We start from the raw sequence: 13,111 nt of genomic DNA on the forward strand, positions 1-13,111 counted from the left end.
TAGAAGAAAATGAAAAAATTCTGCAGGGCGAAATAAAAAGTCCTTGGAATCTTGGCAGGAATACTGTTCGTGGTATTACATATATAAATAAATTAGCGGTACCCGACAGATGATGTTCTGGGTCACCCTGGTCCACATTTTGGTCGATATCTCGAAAACGCCTTCACTTATACAACTGCCACCACTCCTTTTTAAAACCCTTATTAATACCTTTAATTTGATACCCATATCGTACAAACACATTATAGAGTCACCCCATGGGATTCAAGGGGTTGTGTAGCGCAATATATAGCTTCTCCAACCCAATTGTCAACAACAATTGTACAAACAAATTCTAGAGTCACCCCTGCTACAACTTTATGGCGATATCTCGAAACGGCGTCCACCTATGGATCACTCCCTTTTAAAATACTATTAACCCCTTCCATTTGATACCCATATCGTACAAAAAAATTCTAGGGTCACCCTTGTTCCACCTTTATGGCGATATCTCGAAACGGCGTTCACTAAGAAACTAAGGATCACTCCCTTTTAAAATACTCATAAACACCTTTGATTTGATACCCAAATCGTATAAACAAATTTTAGAGTCAGCCCTGGTCCACCTTTATGGCGATATCCCTAAATGGCGTCCACCTATATAACTATGCCCCACTCGCTCTTAAAATACTCTTTAATACCTTCCATTCGATACACATGTCATACAAACACATTCCAGGGTTACCCTAGGTTCATTTTCCTACATGGAGATTTTCCCTTAGTTTGTCTCCATAGCTCTCAACTGAGTATGTAATGTTCGGTTACACCCGAACTTAGCCTTCCTTACTTGTTTTTAGTTCGGTTAGCTATAAAAGTGTGTTTTTTTAGTTTTTTTAAACTATTATTTATTACTAGAAATATTTTCTGCTATAAGGAAAATATGTGTACACAATTTCATTGCGATAAGTTAATTTTTCTTCGAGTTATGGCTCCCGAAACATAGAAAATTGCTTAGTCGTAAAAGGGGCGGTGCCACACCCATTTTCAAAAATTTTAGTGTTTTCCCATTTAATGTTATAATTCAATTTAGAATGTAAAATTCTATTGATAAAAGGCTCTTTTCCGCTAAGATATAGCTTATTATTTTCGTCCACGACCCTTTTAAAAATCTTTTATATAAAAGTGGGCGTGGTCTTCAACCGATCTCGTCCATTCTTTCTAGAAATATTTCCTGCTATATAGAAAATTTGTACACCCAATTTTATTACGATCCGTTTTCTTCCCGAAACATAGAAAAACGAACCGTTATACAAAGTTAATATTTCTGTGTGCCGAGCATTGAAATCACCTAATATAATGCGATTATCGCCAGTGAGTAGTGCTCTGATATCAGGGCGGTATCCACTGGGGTAACAGGTGACAGGAGGGACGTAGATGTTGATGAATTCTAAGTTTACATCGCCTGAGCCGACAGACATGCCATGACGTTCTAGGATACTGTCCCTGCGGCCGATGTCGGGTCGAATAGACTACATATATAGCACTGAATATTGGATGATAAACGCGAGACCGTCTGCATTTCCGCTCTCACGATCCTTTCTGTGCGACTCGGAACTTTTCCCGACCAAGGACTGTAATTTCTGTGTAACCCTATATAATTTGTTGCGTCCCTCCTACAAATTGTCATCTTCCCAGCAGATCCTTGTAGCGGGACTGCGCCATATTCTCCAGCTCCGGGAAGGTATAGAACCTAATCCGGGACCTGTATCTGATCCCGGTCCACAGAAATGGTTTTGCTGCGTTTGCCGCAAAAGAATCTTTTTAGAACGGTTACACTCTTGTCAGTGTGTCACGTGTAAGGGATGGTTGCATTGGACGAGATATTCTGGGCTAGACCCCAAAACCCGACGTCCTCGCAACTTTTTCAAATCTTTTGTGTCTCCTTGCTGTTCACGCCCAAGGGCGTCCCGAAATCTGCGCCGTAGCCTCTTAGTCCCTTCTAGCCAAATGTTCTGGTCTCAGCGACAGGAACCCCCCGACAGGTTTCATCGCACCATGCTGCCAGGCCGCAAACCCAACTACACCGGGTATTCCAATGCTCACCTAGGGAGTCCAGTCCCAGGGCCACAACAGCACCTGCGCCTGGCCGAATCACGGAAATCCGGCCACATTTTTCAACGGAGACCGTAACTCTAGCGAGAGGACGTGACCTTATAAAACAGCACGACCCCGGCGACCCCCAAATAAGGAAAAACAAACGCAGTTAGTTGTTAGTGGATGAACACAAGCGGACGAAATGAGAGAGCACTTAAAGAAATGTAACCTCTCTGCCGGGGTAGGTAAGCTATGATCCACCGTGAAGTCCCTATTGAACCGACTAAGCACAATGACAAAATCTCCATCCTTAGCGGGTTATGGGGCTTAGAAAATACCTGTGGTAGGTATGCCTGTCGTAAGAGGCGACTAAAATACCAAATTGATTCAAGGGGTTGTGTAGCGCAACCCTTTCAATGGGTTGTCTGCGCAATATATGACTTCCCCAACCCAATTGTCAACCTCACCTACCCATAGCGAATCTTGTTTATTAACAGCAGAGGCTCTACCGACTCCGAACTCCTGATGGATCTAGGGGTGGGAGGGCTTTATGGCCAGAAGGTTGCATGTGGTCATACCAAATCGTTTCCAAGATGATCGGGCTAGTACCTACCTCTATGGTGCTTATCACCGAACCATACCGGATCTGCATCCGGCAAAGGACCGTCTACATCGATAACACTACCCAAGGCCTTCGCGGAGTGTCCTTATCGCTAGAACAACAAAATCTCCATCGCCTTTGGCGATAAAGTTCTGTCGCCAAAGAGGTTGAAGATGCGTTCACGATAAACCATCTAAAGCAATAGGCCTAGATGGCATAGCCATTCCGATGCTTAAAAAACTAGGAAAAGAGGAATTTAATTATCTAGCGCATGCCTTCAACCTGTCCCTGTCCACCTTCGTCATCCCAAAAAATGGAAAATGGTTGGAAGGGTGGTTCCGCTATTAAAGCCTGGGAAAACAGCAAACATATGAGATTCTTATCGTCCGATATCTCTCCAATCGCCAGTAGCCAAGCCACTTGAAGATATTCTGCTTCCCTATTTTACTGCGAATTTGCGTCTTGCCAATCATCAGCATGGCTTTCGAAAACTACATGGCACTACCACCGCGCTAAACGCCACTAACACGGAAATAAATGGCGGATTAAATCAAAAACCCCACCATAGGACATTACTCGTTGCGCTAGACCTATCAAAAGCTTTTGATACGGTCAACCACGTCACTTTACTGCAGGACCTGGAAGTGTCCTCTCTTCCCCCAAGTCTCAAAAGGTGGACCGCAAATTAACTGTCTGGTCGGCAAGCATCGGTGCAATTCAGGAACACAACATCTAAACCCAGAAGAATTAAACAAGGGGTACTACAGGGTGGTGTCCTATCCCCACTTTTGCTTAACTTCTATATATCGAAGCTACCTTCACCACCAGACGGAATCTCTATCGTTTCCTACGCCGATGGCTGCACAATAATGGCCCAGGCCCAGGCCCACACTTCGATGAGCTTTGTAATAAAATTAATAATAATTAATAAATGAACATCCACGTCGATGGCATTATTTATTTATTTATTTATTTAAAATTAAAGCTACTAAAAATAATGTAATTCAATAAGAAATATTTGTAAATTTAAAAGCTAACATTAAGATTAAATATATAAGAACTTTAATAGTTAAATTCAACTCTAAACAAAAACAGAATTTTTTTTATTAAAAATCGGAGTATAGAATTATGCAAAGCAGTAAAAGAATATTCCATGCTGATACAGTTATACAAATCATTATAGTGCGAGCACCAATTACGCAAGGGATTATTTTTATCAAAATTTTTTCGGCAAGTTGATAGGTGGAAAGGCACATAGTGTCTAAATTTTCTTCTAGGGACAGCGAAGTTTAGGTGACTGACAAGGTAAGAGGAGTCTATCTCACCGATGATGAGCTAGTGAAGGAACATTACCTCCAAGTAATATTCTACGGTTTTCCAAAGTTGGCAAACTAATAAGAAGCAGCCTAGGTTACGATCCCAGTCAAGGCCACGGAGTGCGAAAATTAAAAATTGCTTCTGAACCGAATCAATTCTCTGTATATAACTTTGATACCGCGGGCACCAGACAAGAGCAGTACTCAAGTATTGGACGTACTAAAGATGTGAAAAAAAAGCTTAGTGAGCCACGGATCATCAGACTCTTGGCCCCACCGTTTCACAAATCCAAGTACACCCGTTCATTTGTTCAGAATTGATGAAATATGCATATTGTAACATAGTTTCGGATCAAAGAGAACTCTCAGATCACTTACAACAGATATACGCTCCAAGAGCGTGTTATTTAACGTATAAGATGTCACAACTGGATTCACACGATGAAATGTCATCAGTTTGCATTTAGAACAGTTTAAATCTTGTAAATTCGCTGTACACCGGCATTGAAAAGAGTCAAAGTCGCCCTGCAAGAGATGGAAGGAGGATAATTCAAAGAGCAGGTATGCACAGCAGAGTTTTACATCATCCGCCTACATAAGAGTTCCGGAATGTAAGATAATTTTTGGTAAATCGTTTATGAATAGGGTAAAAATTAATGGACCCAAATGACTACCCTGAGGAACCCCGGACGTTACTTTACGCTACCGACTGTCTTACACCAAAAATCTTGGGTGTGACGTTCGATCAGGATCTACATTTTGGAGAGCATGCAACCGCAATTGTTGCCAAAATCCAGAGCCGTAATAAAATCCTCAAATCTTTTGGCGGCAGCACTTGGGGCAAAGATAAAGAAACGCTCATTACCACTTACAAAGCAATTGTCCGGCCGATTGCATGCTGCGCGTCCCCGATATGGTCACCAAGCCTAAAGGTTACTCACTGGAAGAAAATAAAGGCCTGCCAATATACTGCCCTCAGACTCGCTACCAACCACACAATGAGGCGAGAGTACCCCCCATTAGGGAGAGAAATGAAATGCTAAACAAACAGATTATGTTGAGTACCCAGAAACCTGGGCATCCCAACGGACATCTGAATGACGAGGCTGCACCTCCCAGGGGCTTAAGGGATAATCTCCGTAAGCATTGTGAGGAAATTCAGCACATGAGAACACAGCCATATGGAGCAAAAAAGCACAAGCAGGTCCTCAGTGATATCCACAAACAGAAATCGGACCTCTGTCAGGAATTGCTGATTGACGAGGCCACACCTCTCAGGGGCTTAAGGTGTCATCTCCGTAAGCGTTATGAGGAATTACGGCACCTGAGAGCACAGCCGTATGAAGCAAAAAAGCATAAGCAGGTCCTCAGTGATATCCACAAACAGGCGTCCGACCTATATGTCAGGAATTGCCCGGCGAATCCAGTTCTTAAAGAAAAATACCCAGAACTTGCAGAAGAGGAACGCACTCTCCCTAGGGAAACGCACGTCACTCTAGCTCAACTTCGATCTGGATACTGTAACAGGTTATACACTTACCTATCCAGAATCAACCCCGACATACAAAATGTATGTCCTGCTTGCAATGTGTCCCACATGACACCAATCATCTCTTCAATTGTAATGTGGAACCAACGCCTCTAACACCCCTCCCTTTGGTCCACCCCTGTTGAAACTGAAAGTTTCCTTGGACTCCCGTTAGAGGACATTGATGACAATTTGCGATCGGTCGCACCTATTAGATGGGGCGATGCACTGCTACAACAAAAACAACGGATATAATTAGAAGACACATGTAAATACCAGACACAAAAAAGTGAAATAAATAAGCAGCTGTTCCAGAAGGATGGTCGTGAAAAGGAGAAAAAAGGCGAACGAGGCAACAGAGAGCACATTTGAATGTTTGAGTTATTTATTCGACAGTTCAGAGATTCGAATGTTAACAGAAGCTGCAAAGTAAAGGAAGTTCCCAAAATTCGTTACAGTATTATAAATTGTTGTTACGGTGAAAATATAACAAAGTATTTTAGAGTACTGAATTAATATTTCCTACACCTTCCCTCAATTAAATACTATTACTGCAGCTCATCGTAGAGTGCTTAATTTCGTTGCTGACAAAGGTTTTATCAGCATACCAGCTACCGTTTCCGGTCGGAGGAAAGCATAATTGTTTCTTACAAGACCAAGTTATTGCAATATATGGTCCCGTGCCTGAGTTTCGAAAGAGTTCTGGAGGCCCCAATTGAGCCGGAGGGTTGGCACCAGGGCGCAGAAATGAAAGAACATAGAATTCACGTATATACAGATGGGCTCCAAGTTAAAAGAAGGTGTCGGGTCTGGTGTTCACTGTGGCGATGCAAAAATAAGTAGAGCCTATAGGCTCCCAGACTACTGCATCGTCTTTCAAGCGGAAATCATAGTCGCGAAGAAAGCAGCAGAAATTTTGGAGGAAGCTTGCTTAAGTTGCAGTCGCGTCAATAGATATATATTGATAGTCAGGCGGCGATTAAGGCAATAATCTCACTCAGTACTTCATCAAGAAGTGTTCTGGAATGCAAAGAAGCATTGGAAAAACTTCGCTCAGGCCGGGGTTCCCGGTCATAAAGGGATAGAAGGTAACAAAAAGCCATATTTGTTGGCGAGGGTGCAACACTCACTGAAACGGCAATAGACGTCCCAAGCCAATCAAAAGGAGGCAGGAGTTGCAAGCAAGAAAGGCATTAACAAAAGCGCGGGGCTGTAAAAGCTTGGTTAAGCTGCAGTCGCGTCAATAGATATATATTGATAGTCAGGCATCAACTACTGCATCGTCTTTCAGGTGGAAATTATAGTCGCGAAGAAAGCAGCAGAAATTCTGGAGCAAGCTTGCTTAAGCTGCAGTCGCGTCAATAGATATATATTGATAGTCAGGCGGCGATTAAGGCAAGAATCTCACTCAGTACTTCATCAAGAAGTGTTCTGGAATGCATAGAAGCATTGGAAAAACATCGCCCAGGTCGGGGATCCCGGTCATAAAGGGAAAGAAGGTAACAAACAGTCCAAGCCAATCACAAGGAGGCAGGGGTTGCAAGCAAGAAAGGCATTAACAAAAGCGCAGGGCTGTAAAATATCTAAGATAATGTGCAAAACCTACGGTATTCGACTCACAATGTGAGGAGATTTAAGGTTCACGATGAGCATACAACCTGGAAACTGCTTTCTGGCGTCACGCGCTCATAAATTAGTAATCGTCAGAAACAGTAGGTGTTGAAAGTGCGAGCTGCAGGAAGTAACGGTTGAGCACGTTCTGTGTTCGTGTCCTGCGCTCGCCAGGGAAAGGGTCCAGCTATTAGGGGCGGCATAATTGCCAGATCTCGAGGCAGCTAGGTCCTAGAAAACTTCTAGTATTTGCCAAGAGGATGGAATTATTCTATAACATAAGTCTTGGCACCTGATTAGGGTTCTTCCGTTTGGTCGTTAAATAATTTCTAGTACACAATGTGAGCTCTTTATTGACCAGCCAGTTCAATCTAGGTATATTGCGAATTCATTGATTTGTTCATTCATTCATTGAGAGAGAGAGAGAGTGGAAGAATTTCGAAGACAGCTCATTGAAAAAACTTTGCTGATTCCGCTGACTCCGGTTTTCAGCGAGAAGAAGATGAACGAAGTTGCGAAGCAGTCCTTGACTGTGGCGTACAACAGAGCTTGTCATCTGAGGAGATTCAAGGAGAAAGCGAAGCCACCATAGTAAAGTAAGAAGTTAAGCCTTCTTAAAGGGAAGGTAATTGAGATTTTTAAGTTGGCAAAAATGGCGGAAAGTGAGTAGTGCTGGGATGAATATAGAGATATGTTGAGGATATATAAATGTGCAGTCAACAGGTCGAAAAGGCTTTCATGGCAAGTTTCCGTGCATATATAGAATGCTTCAGCAAAGCGGCGAGACAGAAGAAAGTGCTATCAAAGTTGATGCGATCCAGGGACTGATAGTAAAAGGATGACGGGGAATAGTTACACAGTAGTGAAGAGTTCCTTGAGAAACTACTTAACACTCACGTCCCATTAGGAAATGATGCGGAAGAGAGGTGCCAGGATTGGTAACAAATACGAAAATTTAATGCGCAATAAAAACGTTTGCCAAGTTCATATCGTTGACACCTGGAACGTTTATATGTAGAACGGCTTAGCATAATCTTTAGACATAGCCACGTCCTGCAATCTTGGAGAACAGCTAGAGTAGTATTCGCACCGAAAGCGGGAAAAACTAGTCATCTGCAAGGACTACATGCCTATTAGTTTGACATCTTTTCTGCTAAAAACCCTAGCGCGATTAATAGTTGTGTATATAAAATCAAATGAATGAGGAACTATTCTCTTCAGCACAACATGCTCACACCAAAGGCAAGTCAGTCGATACTGCATTGCATAGACTGGTCATGAATATAGAGAAAGCCCTGGAAATCCAGGAATATGCTCTAGGTGTCTCGAAATGAAATCCATATCAGGTAGACTGGGGCAGCCCAAAGAGGTTACCAACTTAGGGGAGTTGGAGGAATGCAACAACTTCTTCTCAAAAGCGCTGACAACTGCATACAACAGGGCTTGTACTCAAGGGGGAAACAAAGCCATCATGGTAGAGTAAGGATTTGAAAAAGTTGCGGAGAGAGAAGAGTTCTGGGGCGAACGTCAAGAACGAGACTAATAACGAGACTAAGTAAAGTCCTATCCAAGCGAGATGCGATCCAGGGATTGATAGAAAAAGACGGCTGGGAATGGTCACATAGTAGTGAAGAGTCCCTTGAGGCACTACTTAACACACACTTCCCATAGTGAGACGATGCGGAAGAGTTATGTAACAACGTCTTCACTTCTTATACCGAGCGAGAGGTACCAGGATTGGTGACAAGTAGCAAAATTTTATGGGAAATTTAAAATTTTGCAAAGGCCGATAAATGGGCAAAGGAGGGTGCAGCAATCGATGAATCGGTGTAGACGTCCCAATCCATTTGGAAGAAATCAAAAGGAGACACGAATTGCATATAATCCATCAAGCAGGGAAAACGTGAACAGAGTCGCGGGTGTGCAAAATTTCTAAGGTCATGTGAAATCCTACGACGTTAGACTCAAAAAGTAGCTCAAGTAGCTCACGATCTGCAGACTATCTAAACATGCCTTCTGGTTTCACATGCTTATATGTAAGTTAGCCTCATCGTTATCAGCAGATGTAGGAGGTGCGAGCTGCAGGAAGAAAAGGTTGGACACGTTCTATGTTCGTTTCTTGCAGTCGTGAGGTCAAGGCTCCAGCTGTAAGGGCCGCAGATTTACAAGATTTCAGAGAAGCAAATTAAGGCCTAGAAAACTTCTAGATTTTGCCAAGATTAGCATGTTTCACGCATTTTATTAAAAAAAAAAAGCCCACGTTAAATTTCGCAGTAGTTACCAACGTTAATATTTGAAGGATCACGCCTCAACATCTGGAGATTGTCGTGCGAAATACATTGGCGATGACAAGTCAACCTAAAACTCGGAGTCACCGGAGAAAACAGGGTTTGGAAGCCTAATCCGAACAGGACCCCAATCCGATCTGTTCGGCAACCGAGCCCGAACGGAATACTCGATCGAACTCTAAAATGTATGCAAAAGTTGAGAGCTGCCAGCCTGGTTTGCGCCGGAGAATCCGAATATGGTTGGCTTCTCCGGTCAACGGATTTCGGCCGCAATTGCCGGTTCTTGAGGAGTTTGAAGTTTAAAGTGGGCTTTTTAAATAAGTTGTGTGAAATCTATTATTCTTGATATTTTATGTAAGACCCTTTTTAATAGCAAGACTCAACCGCTCGTTGTTATTTTAAATATGTACTAGAAAGTATTTATATGTTCCGATGTTTCCACTTCAGCATTACCGAAACCCAGATTTCCGAGTATGGCATAATTTAAAATTAGTAGGCCTATACATATATATTTAAGCAAAAAACAGAAAATAAAAAATGAATGGCTTTATATTTAAGAGTTCCAGTAAGAATATTTTGTGTTACTTCACTCAACATCATCCTGCCAATGCAAATGAAATTGTCTTTCAAACACAGTCCTATCGTAAAGTTTAATTGCACTGATGCGCGCGGAAATATCTAAACGTATCTCGTTCACTGCCAGATGAATGTTTTGTCTCGCCATTCGCTGTTTATCCGTCGGCAGCTGCATTAATGGTTTACGAAATACGTTCAGTATTTTCTTCAAATGATATTCAACACTAGCACAGCGACTTATGCAAATCCACAGATTTTCTGGGTTACCTATGTTTCCAGGGAAGCGTTTACGTAGATCAAAAGGAGCCTGTCCAATGTTAAGCAGAGCTCTTATTTCGGATACCATATTATTATGAGCACGATTATCAATAATATTGAGTGTTTGGAATTCATATTTATCGCAGAAAGAGATTAAATCACCAACGCAGCACCAAGGCTGTAAAGCTAATTCGGTATGCATACTTGTCCAATAAACATATTTCCCATTTATATTTAAAGGACTAGAACGGATTTGAAAGCTTGGAGATAGAGTCGAAACAAAACTGGATCCTTTAACAATTTCATTGTGTCCAGCAGATGTACAAACTACATTGTTCGTTTTAGTTTTACTATGTGTATCTGCTGCAGTTGAAATATTTGACTGATCATTATAAGTTGATTTTAACGTATCATCTACGGTTACTTTTTTCTTGGTTGATTCCGTTTTGAATTCCTCCTCTTCTTTTCGATCGCGCACCTGTTTCAAGAAGCGACGCACCTTCCAAGACATCGCCTCAATTTTATGTATATATGTATATAATATATTATATAGAACCGATTTTTTAAGTAAGATTCAATTATATTCGATTAATTCTCTTCCACACTTTTTATGCAATCACTTTAACTTGTTCATCATGAATAACAATTCATTGCTAATTTGTACTGTGCTTACATACATAAGAGCTTGAGTACACATACACATATCCCACACCTAGATCAAAATAGCGCCCAACTCAAAAACTTATAATCTTTAGGAAATGCGAAAAATGGATTGACTTCCCCCTTCTGCTCAATGCATTTTTCAGTTTTTACCAAGCCATATCTGTGTAAGTGAATAGTAGGACTAATACTAAATCTAGTATATAGATCGGTAGGCATTGAATTGGAAAGCCCGGTGGTATGAATAACTTCAGAATTTAATATTGTTGACTTAGCTCCCTATTGATCTATATAGGTGGGCCATATGTACATACAATGCGCACCATGTTTTGACTTAGTACCTCTCATTTTATCCTGCTAATTATTCGGTTCTATTTATGTCATTGAATTGATATAGCTAATTCGAGCGCAATGTGATATACAGTGTTGAAAAATATAATAGGTACAACTTATTGCCAAATACTAAAACAATTATGTCATCAGTATTTAATCAATGTGTTTGTTGACATTTTTGCACTTTAAAACAGCACATTTTTTACACTTCTAGTAACGCTTTTAAGGTACGTTGAGCAATTCTAAGTAACATATAGGTTACTAGAAGACCCGGCAGACGTTGTCCTGCCCTAAATTTGGCCAATCTGCATACATTTTAATATGCTTTTTCCGTCTGACTCTGCCCCCCCCCTTTTTTTTTCACTTTTTCCTAATACTTTTATTCACTCTTCCCCCCGTCTTTTTCGCTTCATCTATCTCCATCTTCGTCTCATTTTATATCTTTCTCAATCTCCTTCTCTCTTTTCTCTTTTCTCTTCTCTCAATTTCTTCTCATTCTTCTGCATCCCTTATTGCCTGGCCTAGAAGGTGGTATGTGTTTTATTCCATTCCGAGTCCCAGTCCCACTCCGAGTCTCAGTCCCAGTCCTAGTCCTAATCCCAGTCCCAGTCCGTCTCTGGATAATATATTACTCTATGCTAAAGCACTCATCAAAAGCTTTCTGTTGATATCCATATTGTATAAACACTGTCTAGGCATTCACTGGCCCACGTTTTGGCCTATATCTCGAGACCCTAGTCACCCAGGGGTATGCAAATTACCCTCTAACAAAGCACTCATCAACAGCTTTCATTTGATATCCTCATTCTATAAACACATTATAGGGGTACCCGGGTCCACGTTTTGGCCTATATCTCGAGACCCTAGTCACCCAGGGGTATGAAAATTACCCTCTACTAAAGCACTCATCAACAGCTTTCATTTGATATCCATATTCTATACACACATTCTAGGGGTACCCAGGTCCACGTTTTGGCCTATATCTCGAGACCCGAGTCACCCAGGGGTATGAAAATTACCCTCTACTAAAGCACTCATCAACACCTTTCATTTGATATCCATATTCTACAAACACACTCTAGGGGTACCCGGGTCCACGTTTTGGCCTATATCTCTAGACCCTAGTCACCCAGGGGTATGAAAATTACCCTCTACTAAAGCACTCATCAACAGCTTTGATTTGATATCCATATTCTATAAACACACTCTAGGGGTACCCGGGTGCACGTTTTGGCCTATATCTCGAGACCCTAGTCACCCAGGGGTATAAAAATTACCCTCTACTAAAGAACTCGTCAACAGCTTTCATTTGATATCCATATTCTATAAACACACTCTAGGGGTACCCGGGTCCACGTTTTTTATTTATTTATTTCAAAGTAAATCTAGGACAAATTAAAATATCCTTACAGACTATTTACAAATTATTAGCGTAAATATTATCTACCATATCAAGTCATTTAGTATAAGTTTAAACTTTGATTTATTTACTGAAAAATCAATTTCCCTGGCATTAGTAAGAAGATTGAATTCCTTCAATGCCCTAGCAATGGGCGAATTAGCGACATATGTCGTTCTGGCCCTATCCAATAAAAAAATGTCATGATTTCGAAGTGTTCTAGATGGTATATTGAAGCGAATACGCTCCAAAAGAAACGGTGAGTCAATCGTGCCCCCTATCAAATCATAAATAAATATCAGCGCTAAAATAGATCTTCTACTATCCAGAGGCTTTAGTCTTATAAGTAGACATCTAGAGTAGTAAGATGGTAAAGGATCCTGAAAACGTAATGACCGGAGCCCAAAACGCAAAAATTTTTTCTGGATCATTTCAAGTCGCTGTATATGACAAGCGTGGTATGGTCTC

At 41.3% G+C, this 13,111-nt stretch overlaps 1 protein-coding gene and 1 pseudogene across 2 annotated transcripts in view; one reads left to right on the top strand and one right to left on the bottom strand.

The window, feature by feature from the left end:
* Positions 1-10,877, bottom strand: part of LOC137241449 (uncharacterized) — a 50,647-nt gene extending 39,770 nt beyond the window's left edge. Inside the window, exon 1 of one of the 2 annotated variants that reach the window (XM_067769066.1) lies at positions 10,261-10,877. In XM_067769066.1, coding sequence (XP_067625167.1) covers positions 10,261-10,762 — 502 coding nt within the window. In that variant the 5' untranslated portion in view covers positions 10,763-10,877. Of the gene's footprint in view, positions 1-9,839 lie in introns of those variants that run through there. The other variant, XM_067769065.1, reaches the window with a different exon arrangement.
* The window catches only part of LOC137241447 (thioredoxin-like protein 1), a 105,947-nt pseudogene that overhangs the window by 56,686 nt on the left and 36,150 nt on the right, over positions 1-13,111 (top strand).

This window comes from Eurosta solidaginis, chromosome 2, assembly GCF_040869045.1.
Source record: "Eurosta solidaginis isolate ZX-2024a chromosome 2, ASM4086904v1, whole genome shotgun sequence".
In the NCBI taxonomy this organism is placed as follows: domain Eukaryota; kingdom Metazoa; phylum Arthropoda; class Insecta; order Diptera; family Tephritidae; genus Eurosta; species Eurosta solidaginis.